The 16,237-nt window shown below is 31.8% G+C and overlaps 1 protein-coding gene across 1 annotated transcript; it reads left to right on the forward strand.

The window, feature by feature from the left end:
- The first annotated feature begins 1,809 nt into the window (after positions 1-1,809).
- Positions 1,810-15,548, forward strand: LOC132742368 (calcium-activated chloride channel regulator 1-like). The gene is made up of 13 exons (XM_060730743.1): positions 1,810-2,155; positions 2,514-2,805; positions 4,132-4,314; positions 4,567-4,706; positions 5,514-5,768; positions 6,163-6,366; positions 8,197-8,353; positions 10,046-10,143; positions 10,910-11,134; positions 11,691-11,958; positions 12,379-12,528; positions 13,014-13,244; positions 14,849-15,548. The coding sequence occupies exons 1-13, from the start codon at positions 1,973-1,975 to the stop codon at positions 15,097-15,099; spliced, it is 2,637 nt and encodes an 878-aa protein (XP_060586726.1). The 5' UTR covers positions 1,810-1,972; the 3' UTR covers positions 15,100-15,548.
- Positions 15,549-16,237: the final 689 nt, after the last annotated feature.

The following is a 16,237-nucleotide window of genomic DNA, read 5'->3' on the forward strand; positions in this document are numbered from 1 at the left end:
ATGATAATGCATACGTTATTGAAATTTAAATGATTGTGATTATATGCAAAAATGCTATCAATCATTTTGACCCCATTACAAATCAAAGTGCTGAATGCACTAAATGCGACGGACATGCAACCGGGGAGACATTAAGGCTTTTTCAGAAAAAAAACCCACAAAAGATATAACAGGGACAATTTGTTCCATACAAGTTCAAGATTTGTAGAGCAATCTATTTTAGGTGTCCCAATCTGATATCATTCAGATTTTCTACTTTCAAACAGAACACGTCCACAATTTTAAATACAGAATAAAATTCATGCCTCAAAACTCTAGTCAAACTTGTAAATCAGTGTCTCCGATTCATTTGTAAATAAAAAAATTGTCAACAAAATATTTCTAAAAAAAAACCATGCAAATAAACTTCAAGCATAATACATAATTATGCGAGAATGTTAATTAGAATAGCTTCGTTTTATATCATAGTTGGCATATAGATAATAAAATATGTCATTAGTATTTTTATTTCTCTTTAAAAATATTTTTGTTTAAAACCATCAGCAATCAATGGTGTATTTTTTAGATTTTTTTTTCATTTACAAGGTAAAGATGTAGAGGCCAGAGCACATTGTTTTAATTTTAATTTAAATGTCACTTAAGCACTACGTACAGTGTTTAGTTGTCCCTTTCAATTTCACACTTATTTATTATTCAACTTGTTTGCTTCTTACAATTGTATGAAATTTAAGTATTGCATGTAAACAAAGTAAGTATCCGCTGATTTATTTCATGTATAATGCGTACTACATAATTGTTTGTCCGAAAGTCAGCACAGGTGATGTAGCGGTGATTGGGAAAAATCTATTTTTAGAATAGTGTTATCCCAGATCGAAGGCTATTATAATCTCTCACAAATCATATTAGCAGGTTAACTCATATCGTGACCTAGAAAATAATGCAATTAATATGCGAGATATTCTAGAATTGCTGAGTCACGAAAAACTTTTGATCTGTTAATAAAAATGTTTTGTTTGATTGAGAAATACTTATAATTTCAAGGAATTATTGAGCTTACTCCTTAATTATAGCATAATTTGCTATCCTACTTTTTCGACAGCGGTAAATCGTTCAGCAGTTATTTGCATATTGCGCAATAATACTACGAGGCTACAGCGTTTTTATCAATCAAATACGTTCATATTTTAACTTGGATAACTTAATTTGAAAATGAAAAGGCAAAATATGGAAGTTTTTAAGATATTCCGACAAAGTATGGGAGTTTCATAGGATAAAATTCATGTACTATTTCTTTGGCTGTTATTCGGTTGGGGACACTTGCTCGATTGTAGCCGACGAAATTTTATGTGTAGATGACATAGCTCTGAACGCGCCTGAGGGCGCGTCCGTCGCAAAAACTTGAATTGTACGCAAACGCAGCTTTGTGGTAAATGAGTAACGGTTTAGAATATGTTAAATGATAACAGAAATAAAAAAGGTCTTGAAAAATAAAATTTGCACTTTTGAGACTTAATGGGTCTTGAACAAAGTATGTTTCCTATATTACTTACTGATCATGAAAACATAAAAGTTGTCCATACGTAATTTAAAGGTGTCAAAGTTAAAAAATATTGACATTATCATTTTATATCATCAAACATATTGAATAAGAGTAAATAAAATATCGTTCAAATTCAAAACAAAATATAATTTATTTACAATAACAAGACAACGAAGGCTCGTGCAGTTTGCTCGTGGTGATAACGGCACGCGGACGAGATAACCTGTTGATTTACCCCCTTAATGCAGGCGGATATACATATTGTATGCACTAAAAAGAGGGTTACTTATCAACACGACAGGACTATCTTTATCGCTTTAAACGTTTCATAATAAATTGGTAAGGTTTTGGAAAGAAAAATTGAATGAACTCAGTTTATTTGATTTGATTTATCTGACTGAAAACTTTGATAACAGAAGCGAGTTAGAGATCATGTCAAAGTTTTTGAGAATGGTTGTTTTTATTGTCGGAATATGCATGCTCGCGCTATTTAAGCCAGCGTTTGGCCTAAGCCGACCATCAACTATTGTTTTAAAAAACAATGGTTTTACAAACGTCGTTGTTGCAATCCATGAAAGTGTTCCGGAGGATAAGACGCTCATTGATACATTAAAGGTATTAAAGTTTTTATTCTCCTCTCCTCATATTTAAACTCACTGTTCACATGGTAAAATCTATGATTTTGATTTTGCATGAAATTGAATAATTTTCTTTTATACCGGTATGATATATATCATGTATACATATGATAAATTTATATGACGCTTATCTGAGGATTGGAATAGTGATGGAATACATAAATTAAAGGGGTAACTTAATTTATTTTGATAACATTCTTAGACTAAATTGTAAAACTGTTTTGTTGCTATTATTTTCGGTGGACCTAATAGTATATTGTCAGGATTAGAAATTTTATACGGGTGAGAAGAATTTATAGCCATCATACAAAAATATGACATTTACTTTTTAATAGGATGAAATGATAAAAGCATCAAAAATTCTTTATGTTGCTACAAAACAACGAGCATTTTTAAAAGAAATAAAAATCCTACTTCCTTCTACCTGGTCAAACGACGGCTCTTACCAGACGCCCACGAGCGAAAACTTAAGGTTTGCTGACGTCATTATAACAGATCCAATCCGAGGCAAGAGGAGCATACCACAAACAAGATCATATGATGGTTGCGGTAAACAAGGAGTCCATGTTCTTTTGACTAAAGAATTTCTAACTACACCAAGAGCGGACCCGTATTTAAATAACCCTGGTGAGAAAAACAAATCATTTGTTGACGCGGTTACATTATAGCGAAATTAAAGTGTTTTGTTAAAATTCTTATATGATCATTCAGAGCAGATCAGAACAGAACTTTTATTTCTTTTGATTTGTACATAGTACATCATCATATACGTCATAACTTCTGAGTAACAAAATCATTTTATGGCAATTATTAAGCCTTATTTAAATGAAAATGAACAAATATAAAAAACCCTCCAAGATGAAAAATAAAAAAAAAAAAATTTTTTTTTATCGTTGAACATTATTTGAAATTTAAGTTCTTACAGCAATAGCTTTTTGTAATTGCTAGTTTACATAGCTGTGCAACAGTGCAATGATTTTATACATAATTAGACTTACAAAATAATACCGATATCTTTTTAAGGCTAAGAATACTTGTATAAGAATAAAAATGAAATTCTTCTTCTAAGTCTCTTATATTACAACATTGACAGTAGCGTATATTTCTCTGTATTCTAATTCAAGAACATCTTCAAGTTTGCATCCTTAATAAGTTGTTTGAAATGGTTCTTAATTTAGTAATTAGTCGTCTCAATTGTTCAGGCAGCATATCCAGCTAATCTTCGTTTTAAGAATTTATCATATGCACACATTTATATCATTTGATTCATTAGAAACATATCATTCTTGTATGAAACATTCAATAATTCGCTGTCTAATTACAGGAATAAATTAAAGATTTTAAAATTAATTATATATTCCAAACATATGTAAAACCATAGTCATGCAAAGGTTTTTTTTTAAACATACGCTACAAGGTTATATAATCTTTCATGTCAATCATTCAATGCTAGCTGATAAACTGAGTGTAAAATAATATTGTAAGTGTGCAACTTAAATCAACAATCTAGATCTCAATGCACACTAGTAAGCAGTATTCCTTACTGACAAAAAAAAACAAATATTAAATGTATCATTTCAATTTCATTTTCAAACAAATGAATCAAACAGCTGACATAATAACTCGGGATTTTGTAAAAAATATTCTTTTTTTACAATTAAAAAGCAAAAACATTTAGCCCCGTTAACGCTTTACATGTTAAAGCTTTACATTTACCGTATTCCTCATTCAATATCATTATTCTCGTATAACCAAAACGTATTTCTTAATTAACCCCTCTTTTCCCAAATACAAATTTTTAGCTTTATATAAATTTACCTTCTAATCCCCGATTTTAACAATATTTATGCCATCTACCTGAATGCATTTGAAAATACTTGGGAGGTTTCACCTAATGTCACCATATCATCGGCAATTAAAACTATAAATGCTTAATTATCCGAACATTTTCAGCAAAGTTCTTTGTCCATGCTTTTGCACAATTTAGATGGGGAGTATTTCAAGAATACGCCGAAGAAGGGGAGAATGTTTTTTACATGTCGCCATCAGTTGGCCAACCAGAAGCCATAAGATGCACGATCATGATCCGAGGATTGGTACAAAAAAATGATGCTCGACACACAATATGCTACTCACGTAGGTTGAAAACATCCGCTAATTAGACACAATGTGCAATAGCTTATTAATATTATTAGGGATACAGTTTTATTTTTATTTAGCAATGTTGATAGACCAAAATAGCCTATATAAGAAAAAAACATAACAACTGATATCAAATGTATTCAGACAAAACGAAAGAAGTAACACTTTTTATTTGGCTTCTTTTGGTTTTTGTTATTGTTTAAAAAAAAGATATGTCACTTAACGTAGTGCTTTTGCTTTTCACAGACCTTCTAGCAGACAGACAACACGTAATTGCTTCGATAGATGATAAAACAGGTTTATATCACGCTGATTGTCAATGGAGACCATATCCAAACCATCAGCGAACAAAGGCATCGATAATGGACCATCAGTTTATTCAAGAGGTGTCGTAAAGTAATTTTAAATCATATAGTAATTAAGTAAAAGTATTAGATGTATGTTTTCTTTATAATATAGTGTTTATATGAGTGTCAAGGTTGTACCTCGAAAATCACACAGAATGAAATACCAATCCTTTTAAACGTTCAATCAAACAACCTTTGTTCAATAATATCATATTTATTATTATTCGTTTATTTCAGTCTCTTTCTCACATTTACAAATACTGTACATAAAAAATATACATTTAAAATACATGTAAGACCAATCAATTGAAGAGACATATGTAACTATTATCACAAACAATTTATTTACATTTAAAACATATAAGAACTAGTATATTATTGTTAATCTTATTTATTTTTAAAATCCTATAAAAGAGAAGAAAAAGAAAAGAGAATATACCCCACACTACAAATGGTTGTAAAATACGGATAATATGTTTGATTTAATGAAACATATTTAGAAATTAGATTAACAACTGTATTCTAGCAGTTGAGTAAAAACAGTTTAACCCAGGATAAAACCAGAATTGACTTATAGGATTAAGAAAAACAACAACAAAAAACTAATTTTACATCATAAGTACTCAATCCATATCCTGACACAAATGTGTAGCAGTATTAAAAAGTATTTTAAACTGCTTCAATATATATATTTATGTATATATATTTGTTCATTTTGTCGATACCGATTCGACTGAAAACTATATAAACATCCTTAAATTCATGCGTAGCTTTTGTATAAAACATTTTCACATGCCAAACCTTTGTAAGTCTTAAAACTCTTTAAACGGCCATTGTCTAACACAGCTTGTTACATTCTGTGGAGACGATCCAAAAGACTACGCCACATTTCATAACAGCGAGGCTCCCAGTAAACATAACCGACTGTGTGGACATAAGAGTACTTGGGGAATCATCACTGAAACCGATGATTTTAGGGGTGGTATTAACGCTCCAACGACTTTATCAGATGATCAAATTAAACCAACTTTTATCGTTATGAGAGCCACTTCACGGAAACGCCGCGCTGCCGTTTTAATCAACCCATCTTTATTGACAGAGGTATATTTTATTATCATGACCTTGAATATATATTTTATGAAATATGGATGAAAGATGAATGAATATAAATACTGGTATATCTGTGATTTTTTTTTTATGTTTCTTAATTCGACATTAAGTTAAGCATTAAGGCGGTGCTGTTTTACTATTTTATGATACATTTATACATTTTTAAAAACTATTAAAGATATACTCTTACTTAAAATGACTAAGCCACGTATGTATTCATTAATCTAAGTTTTTGTCCTTGTGAGAAAATTTTCGGTTAAATCCTTTTTACTAACCATGCTTTACTTTAATATTAAGTATCTCTTGCTAATAGATGTTACCTTCTGGGTGTTACAAAAACAACTATTGTAGTTAGATATGATGTATTTTCTGATATTTGTGACAGGGGCCACTTTCAAACAAAATTGAACAAACACTCCAACATTTAGAACACGAAGCTTCAAAGACAGATTTAGAGTTATCAGTTCTTAGAGAGGAAATGACCAGTATGCAGGGAATATTTGATGAAGGCAATGGTCACAAGTTGTACAAGAGCAATACGTTAAATGAACAGGACCGGTTTGAACAAAACTTTGATAGTGTTAATAAGGTATTTACAACAAAAATATTGATGTTGTTACAACTTGATTCAATTGGATAAAACTATTTTAAGAGACAGTTTATTTACTGATGTAGTCCAAAAATATGTATTTGACCAAGAAAGAAAATAAATGCATATTCAACTATGATGGTTTCGTATGTAAACAAGAATCAGATTAAAGTATTACCATCTTGCCGCAAACGATATTTAAACAGTATCTATTGTATAAATCAATTGTAAAATATGCCACTAGTAATTCCTTGGTAAGACGTTACACTTTATGACTTCAAAAAAAAATACAAATCATACCCGCAAATAAGCCCCCCCCCCCCCCCCCCCCATAAAAAAACAAAAAAACGACAACAAAAAACAAACAGAAAAAGAAAACTCTATAAGAAGACAATTAAGAAGATAATGATAATAATAGAAATTGATTTTAGAACTATTTCTATCATAAAACAGAGATATGTGTATTGAACCTTATTTGTCCCCTTGAAGACAATTTTCCTTTTTTATATTTTTATAAAGACTATCTTTGATTTGGTAAAGATAGTTTTACTGTCAGATCTTCAAGAAATCAAATCATTTCTTTTTATTTTTTAATGTATTTCGTTCTTTGATTCTTGTACATGTAATTATCTGATCTGATTGATCATTTTCATTTGATATAAAAAGACAGGAAATTGCACGAGATGGTTATAAAAATGAGAAATTTTGATAAAAGCAAATTGAACCTTTGATATGTAAAGATGAGCGTCACTCACAGTATGGAACAAAAGAATTGTATACGCGACACTTTGTTTAGCCATATCTTCTATTAAATTGCAAGATAACGCCCAGTGATACAGGTCAAAGTTATAGTGGCAAAAAGAACGGATTAGTTGTCTATTTTCAAAACAATCTCTACGTCTCTAAAATAAGATAAGATTCTGAAGTAGATTTTTTATTAAAGATTTATCATCTTTTCTATGCTGTTTGAAAAGATATTTTTGAAACAACTTTTGGTGGTCCGTTTTTATCGGTAAATTGTGAAAGAAGAGTCTATTGAAGAAAAGATGATAAACATAGAAGGTGACCTTTATGTCCTTATTATTAAATGATCGGCTTAACAAATTCAATAAAGTTAAATGTAAAAAGAAAGACATTTTATCTCTGAATATATCTTCAAAAAGAAACATAAGAGAAAAAAGCGAACAACTTGATGATTCAGTGACATTTCAAGTATTATATATTATCAATGTATTCAGCTTTTTAGACGCGAAAACACTTTGAATTTTGGTCAATATTTTAATGTGTTTTTCTTGTACTCACAAGGGGTACTATCAACAAAAAAAGTTATTTTACCTGCAACTGAAATACACATGAATCCTTAAATACTACAGACAAAACAGTTCATCTAGTTTAAAAAAACATCTTATTATTTAAACAGTATAAAAAGCCCATATTTTGATATGAAAGCACATGCATTTGCTAATTTTGATAATTGTAAAAATACTTAAATAAAACTAATTATTTAAATCATTTATTATGCTTGAGTAAGATTTTTAATACTTCATGCAGTTAATAACGTGACACTTTACTATAGGGCGTCAATAAAAGGTGATGTTTTTCACTTTAAACGGTTTTTTAATTTGGGTATATGATAAAGAGAATAATATATTTGTGTAGGGTCATTACTGAATTTATTGAATTCGTTCAATAAATTCAGTATTGAACTTACAGACGATCAATACCGTCTGAATATGAAAATTAAAATAAAAATGGAGACGTACTACACTAACTAAAGTTTTAAAATAAATTAGCTATACCTATATCATAACATACTTTGTATGATTACAGAATAAAACTCTAGACGAAATAAATGATGGCGATCTAGTTATTGTAACAGACACCTTGACTGAAAACATGAAGCAGATTCTGACTGACAAAAGTAAAAGTGGTTTGAAGGTTTCTGTGGTTTCTGGCGATCCGAACGAGATGACCAACGACCACCATGGTATATAGAAAAGTTACACAGAGATGCTTGTGACAATACCATACTACATGATACATTTGATAAATAATGATAAAAAGTCACATTCATTTAAATAATATGATTGTTTTGCCTCTAATCCTCTACAGATTTTTGCTTACGTTTTTTGAACTTCATATAAAAATTGACAGAAAGCAAGTTGAGGGCTTTAGCAGTTCAAAGCAAAATGTCAACTCCGTTCCTTCTGTTTGGGAAAAACAACAACAACAACAAAACATCTAGATCATTTTGGTATTATAGTATTTTATTTTATGCTTTTCAGTGGATTAATGATTTATCCGTAAAAATCATATTTGATAATTTCACAATGAAAATTATCAAAATATAATTTCACACTTTTCAATGACGAAACTACTTTTTTAAGATTTTCCCCATTTGGTACCTCAAATTTATTTTTGCTGACTATTCCGACAATGTCAGGCTGTTTAAAGAAAAGCAAAGCTGAAATTGATAACTTATATGTCAAAAGTAATAAAAAGAAGAAAACTTACAGTAAGTTACTTCTATTCATTCAAATTACCAATCACCAAATATCGTCTCTTTAATTTTTTGTTTCATTTTTACAGTCTGAAAAATACATTCCTTCCACATGCAAAACTGCTCTTGATGACATTTGGGAATATTTAAGTATCCTACGAGCAAAAACTGCCGTATGCTTTATGAAAACTTGAAAAGCAATGGCAGCTTTCAGTCGAAGAATATGTAAACATTTTTTACCCAGCGTTCGCAAGGCTTCCAAGTTTTCCAATTTCCTATCCACTTTTTTTGAATGTTTACACATCTGTCAACACTTATTTATTGTCTGTTACAATCCTCAAATAAGTTTTCTTTCTTTTAAAAAGGTGTATGACTAACAAATCCAAATGATATCCATCTGAATCAAACACAATTATTTTCCTCCAGTGAAATACACAACTTTAAAAATGGCGGCCGCTTACATTTAACGTAGCCAGGTCTAATATAAATTCGCAGTCAGTAACAGAAATATGGATGGATGGTTGGACTTTTTCTCCTACTAGAATTGTTTGTTTTTATTATATAAACATGCGATCAGACATGTTTTTTTTTAAATAAAATGAATACTATCAACACCATTTAACGTTGATTGTGGAACTTATTTTTCAGCCCATGACTTCTTGTATTTAATGAGAAATTCGACTTTTTTGAGGCTCTAAATGGGGAAACAGATTTTAATATTAACGTAAATATTAAGGAAATTTCGTTTTAACTTGTTTTTAAGCATAAAATAAAAAAAAAATGTTTGTTTGTTGTGTAAGAGGTAATTTTATTTCATCGAGTGAACTTTAAAAACAGTATTCTCACTCGTGGCTACGCCACTCGTGAGAATACTGTTTTTAAAGCCCACTCGATGAAATGAAATTTCATCTTACAAACAAACAAACAAATATCCTCTATGTAGTCGTGTATTCCCATTTCACATCATTTATTTCTTCTTTTAAAGTGTTTTTTCTTTTTTTATGTTTAATCTTAAAGATTTTCATTCCACAAATACTTTACTTTTCAGACTAGGAACGGAAGTGATTATCTTTTTTAAGTTACAGGTTAGGGAAGGTAAAATTATTTAATTAAAATGATAAGATTAGTTCATCTCATTACATGATCTGCGGAGCTTTTTAAATAATAGTTTTGTTTCAGAACATTTCAGCTTGCACCATACTGGAGGAGCTATAGGCCATACACTTTTAGATAGACTGAGAAATGTACTTTTGGTAGATAACGTAAAAACTGTATTGGTACGTTTTTCTTTTTACAACGTGATAAATACGTCATCTTGAAGAACAGATTCATCATTACTTTCCTAAATCCGATTTAAATGATAATCAGTAAACTATTGAATATTACACGAGTGGTCATTTTGTAAACTATTGCAGGATTGTAATTTCGCTTTTCATTGGATAAACATCAGGTTTGAATATAATCTTTATACACGACTGCTCTCAACTTGTTAATTGGTTTCCGTTTTTTCTACAAATAAAGTAATTTTGCTGCATTTGTAATTTGTTATTAATATGTATGACATGTTATATGGCATCGTATAAATTGATGTTTGCAATATAACCCTCACCTTGCGGGTTAAAAAACTAGTACGCATATAACCCTTTATCACGTGCCATGTAACATGGCACACAACATTTTAACTAACAATATACTAGTATATTATCATAAAACGAATTTAGGGACGTACAAGAAAGCAAGTATTTTGGGAGTGTTTTATACATCTTTGGGAGAATAAACCGTCGATGGTATAACTGGAAACATAAATTCTCTATCTCTCAAACCAAAAAAAAAACTACAACATATATTGACATATATTGAAAGTCACTCCTTTTCATATGATAGGATCGATATATATTAAATCAACTCATTTACTCCTGATTTTTTATTGAACAATCAATCTCGTTACATGACGCGTTTGGTCAATTTTAGCAATGACGTTATTTTCATTAATAACGTACGTTCCTCATTAACTGATTAGACTATTTTTTATCTAATTTATAGATAGGTCAAGAGGAAACTGAATTACGAGGCAATGAACCAGTTTCAAGAACAGTTGATATAGATAAAACTCTTGGAATGCAAATTTCATTCATCTTTCATTTTGAAGAAGAGCTGCCTTACATTCGTATAACATCACCTAATGGTACTCTCTACGGACCTGACTCAAACGTTTACTCTGTTGATGAAACTTCAAAAGCGATTCAGTTTTATTTCCCGCACATACAGGTAAAACTCGCGTCTTTTACGACTTCTTTAGAATCAGAGACAATTTATTAACAACATGTATATAGATGTATGCCTCCATATTAGCCAAAATAGTTTAAGAAAATATTAAACTTTAGAAAACTGTACTAAGAGTTGAAAGAAAAGTAAACTGATTCATGTTATAATTAACGTGATTGTTTTGTGCGATTGATGATTTTGCAGTATTTTTCACCATATTTCTACTGCGTGACTAACAAATAAAGGCTATTTTTTGCACATTTTGACCTCCTTTTGTTCATTGACGTGGATTGTAAAGTGCCGTTTGCAATGTGTTAATTACTTTTCTTAGTTCACTTCACAATGTTTTACTTTTGTATACATTTTTGAAAAATTTCATGAAAATTAGCTGGAATATGGAGGCATGCTGCTTAGAATAAAAAAAATTATCTTCCTTTCATGGTAAAGACCACGCCTAATTTGCCTAGAGTTTATTTACATAGATCTTGTTCATTTTTTATTTTGATTTATCAATGTTTTTATTTACATAACTTTATCTTAGATAGTTTAATCGTTACAGGTTGGAACATGGACGTACACCTTGTCACAATCATCGATGACGTCACAAAAAGTACGTGTTACAGTTATTTCTGAAAACATCGCTGAACACGAAGACCCGCTAGTCTTGCGGCAGTCTGTAAAATTTGCAGACGACACAAATACATCTGTGATTCTTCATGTTGACGCAACACAAGGGGCGAGTCCCTTGATAGGCTTTAATATCACAGCAAAGGTAGGGACGCCAGATGGAACAGTGGATTACTTGACACTTCTAGATAATGGAGCAGGTACAATAGCTAAAGAATCCCGTGAAGTTTGAATACAATCTAAATACTAGTAGTTGATAATCTTATTTATGCGATGACAATATTTTGTATGAAATTGAAGTTGCGTTCAAGATACTTTTATTATTGTCATAAAAGGTGAATAAAGAGGTTTGCATTTATAAAGAAGGTTTCATATTAAAACGTACAAATTGATACCTTCGCATAAATCTAATTTTGCCTTTTAAGGTTAACCTTTTGTACTGAATGTTTCAATATGCTCAAAACCGGTAAGAAGAAACTTTTGTTTTCCTTATTTATAGAGATAGATAAATGTAAGGTTTATGAAAGTAAACCTACATAATTTATGATATTTGAGATCTTAGATATTTTATTTTACCCAGTGATCAGTCACTAGCAGATATTGTGTGTTTTTTGTCGTAGGAGCTGATATAGCAAAGAACGATGGCATTTACTCGCGTATTTACATAGCGCCAAAACTAAGTGGATCGTATCACGTGACATTCATAGTGTCGTCTGGTGGTTCTGGGTCTGTTTTCAGGAAAGAAGAAACAGCGTCAGTCGTTAATGATGGTATAAATATAAGTATTTCAATTTTTAGGGGAAAATATACTAGATATGATGCATACATAAAATCTCAAAAATGTAAAAAAGGTTCTGCAATTATCTGCAGTTACACTCGACAAGGTCTGCTATTAAAGCCACTGCTGTTAGAAAGGTATCTAGAATAAAATATGAATGTCATCTACTCGCAAGAATTATTTTTAAAATCACGAAGTGCTCGATCTAAACATTCTATTTTCTTCTTCATTTTCTTAAGTGAACGCTACAGTTTAGACAAACAAAGCCAAAACACTAATTTCCAAGGCTGTCTCGTTTCACTGACTTCGCGCAGACTAGAAATACAAATCATAATATTTAGTCTAAGTTTGATACGTAAAGGATAATCTGTTGAGTATACTAGACCTAAATTTGGCTAAAGTACAGTTGTTTTCACGAATTGCCAAACATGAGCAAGAAGTGATTACCGGTATTCTGATTTGTTTGAAATGTTTCAGAGCTTAATCCAGTCAGAAAATCCGTTAGAAAGATACCATTAGACGGAAACATTCAAAGGCAAATTTCGGGTGGAACAATATTCTTGCGTTCCTCGAATCTTAATGACCTCATCTTTGACGTCATAGCACCATCAAGAATTATTGATCTCAGAGCGGTGACGTATGTTCCATACAGAAAAACAATGGTGTTAGAATGGACAGCTCCCGGCGACGACCATGATCACGGAAAACGTAAATACAAAGATGTGGTTTAATTTTGATAAAATCAAGATACAAATCCTGCAAATTTTGTTGTATCATGCACACAGTCTACTGTAATGATAAATCAAATACAATTTACACGTTATTCCATAATTCCAAAACTTTGCTTCAGGTTACATAATATATTTTTATAAGTTTTAGCTCACCTGTCACAAAGTGACAGGATGAGCTTTTATGATCGCTTTTCGTCCGGCGTCCGTCCGTAAACTTTTACTTTAAATGACATCTCCTAATAAACCACTGAGCCAATTTCATCAAAACTTCACAGGAATGTTTCTTTGGTGGTCACCTTTAAAAATTGTTCAAAGAATTTAATTTCATGCAGAACTCTGGTTGCCATGGCAACCGAAAGAAAAAACTTTAAATTTTTTCTTTTAAAAAATCCAAAGAGCTACAGCTTAGATATTTGGCATGAAACATCTTCTTGTGAGTGTCTACCAAGTTTGTTCAAATAAAAGCCCTGGGGTCAATATTGGCCCCGCCCCAGGGGGTCATTGATTTTTCCTATATGCATATATTAAAAACTTAAAAAATCTTCTTTTAGAGAACCTAAAGAGCTAGAGCTAAGATATTTAGCATGAAACATCTTCTAATGGGTGTCTACCAAGTTTGTTCAAATAAAAGCCCTGGGGTCAAAATTGGCCCCGCCCAGGGGGTCATTGATTTTCCTTATATGTGTATAGCAAAACTTAAAAATCTTCTTTGAAAAAACCCAAATAGCTAGAGTTTAGATATTAAGCATGAAACATCTTCTAGTAAGTGTCTACAAAGTTTGTTCAAATAAAAGCCCTGGGGTCAAAACTGGCCCGCCCCTGGGATGTCATTGTTTTTAACTATATGTGTATAGTAAAAACTTAAAAAATCTTCTTTTAAAGAACCCAATGAGCTAGAACTTAGATGTTTAGCATGAAACATCTTCTTATGGGTGTCTACCAAGTTTGTTCAAATAAAAGCCCTTGGGTTAAAATTGGCCCTGCAGGGTGGGGGGGGGGAGGTCATTGTTTTTTCATTATATGTGTGTAGTAAAAATTTAACATCATGAAACATTTTCTAAGGTGTGTCTTCAAAGTTTGTTCAAATACAATCCCTGGGGTTTAAACTGGCCCCGCTCCGGGGGCCTATATACAGGTGAGCGACCTCAGGGCCATCATGGCCCTCTTGTATATTATAATCTTGACATGTAAAAATGTCCCTGAGCTTCTTGGCGTTAGATCTTAGTAAAACATTTGGAGGCTCGATCAAATATGTATGGCACGTTTTATATATGAGCCGCGTCATGACAAAACCAACATAGTGGATTTGCGACCAGCATGGATCCGGACCAGCCTGCGCATCCGCGCAGTCTGATCAGGATCCATGCTGTTCGCCTACAAACCATATTAACAAGTAGATAAACTGAAAGTGAACAGCATGGATCCTGATCAGACTGCGCTGATGCGCAGGCTGGTCTGGATCCATGCTGGTCGCAAACGCACTATGTTGGTTTTGTCATGTCGCGGCTCAATTATAATTCATCACCAGATTTTACCATCGTCATTTAGATCTAGTGTTTTAGATCCTGTTTTACTTTACAGCTGATATCTACGAATTTGTTGTCGGTTGTGGGGTCAAGGACGTTCGTCTTTTTTTGAACTATCTCTCCTCTGGTGATTACAAAGGTCAAGGTAACGTGATACAAGAAACATTCAACGCACGTGCAAATGGAACTGAAATTGAAACGTTTCTATGGAGTACAGTTGGCAATGACAAACCGTATATATTTGCTATTCGTGCTGTTGATAGGTTTGGCAACAAAGGCCAATTTTCAAACCTTGTCACAGCCTAACTTTTACCATGCTGATTTCCTGAATACCTTGTTATTGAAACTACCGAGAGTAGACTAATTTTTTTAACTGTATGCGCTAAAGAGAAATATTTCTATTGCTTAGTATAATATGTTACACTTTTTACAAACATAATAGAAAAAAATCTCATAGTTTTAACAGAAATTTAATCGACACTTACGTCCATCATTCATTTGATGACACCATGAAAAAATTCGGACAACACACAGTGCAGGCGCCAATTTCGCTGACATTGGTTAGTACGAACGTTTTGCTGGAAAATTTGAAAATAACAAAACTCACTTCATAGAGAAACATGTTAGAGGTCGACCCATGAAAAAAGTATAATCGCTTCTTAATTTTTGTCAAATTATACTATTGTTAACTTTTTAAACACATTCATTAAAGATGTTCCTCAAACTGGACAATCAAAACCGTGTCTTGAGTTATATTTCCAACCAAGGCGTTTGTCAAACTAAAGAGCCAAACTTTAGAGGTTGTTCGTTAATTCGACACGTGTGACAGAATTAAACTAATTTAGAGCTCACTTTAATCAAACTGACCAAATATGACATTACCTACATTGTATTTGACTGTGAACGAATAAGCATCAAATCTTACTTTATTAACGATGTTCTAAATTGACGTTTCAGGTATCGCATATATATTTTCATTATTTGAAATATTTTTTAGTATTAACATTTGGTTAAAATGAACTTCAGCAATAGGTATATCAGTGATTTAAATTACATATATGTCTGATTGTGTATACATGTCGAGGCAAGTTGATGAAAAGAAATATTGCAGATATTCGCCATCAAAGTTGATTCTACGCACTTCTATAGTTCAAGTGGTGTTATATCAAAGGAGGTACTATTGGCAATGCTATTTAGCACTACCGAGAACAGCCCTGGCTGATAAGCTTATTGGGAATGCACCAACAGATTCGAATCCCGGTTACTGACGGCGATACATATTGTTCTGGTAGACTATATAAGATTTATATAGTCTACATGTTATCCGCTTATCTGTTGTGAAGAAAATTGACAGATCTAAGATCATAGTGGAAGGAAAACACTTTTAGAAGACAATTTTTCCGGAAAACATTAGCTGTGATCAGTTATTCAAATACCAGTACCT

This window comes from Ruditapes philippinarum, unplaced genomic scaffold (assembly GCF_026571515.1).
Source record: "Ruditapes philippinarum isolate M1 unplaced genomic scaffold, ASM2657151v2 ctg1363_1_1_1_1, whole genome shotgun sequence".
In the NCBI taxonomy this organism is placed as follows: Eukaryota; Metazoa; Mollusca; class Bivalvia; order Venerida; family Veneridae; genus Ruditapes; species Ruditapes philippinarum.

Excerpts from the sequence above, each read along its gene's own strand:
- LOC132742368 (XM_060730743.1), top strand. The coding sequence starts at position 1,973 with ATGTCAAAGTTTTTGAGAATGGTTGTTTTTATTGTCGGAATATGCATG. Across the intron at positions 2,806-4,131 it reads CCCGTATTTAAATAACCCTG|CAAAGTTCTTTGTCCATGCT; the intron begins GTGAGAAAAACA and ends GAACATTTTCAG. Across the intron at positions 4,707-5,513 it reads ACCATCAGTTTATTCAAGAG|CTTGTTACATTCTGTGGAGA; the intron begins GTGTCGTAAAGT and ends TGTCTAACACAG.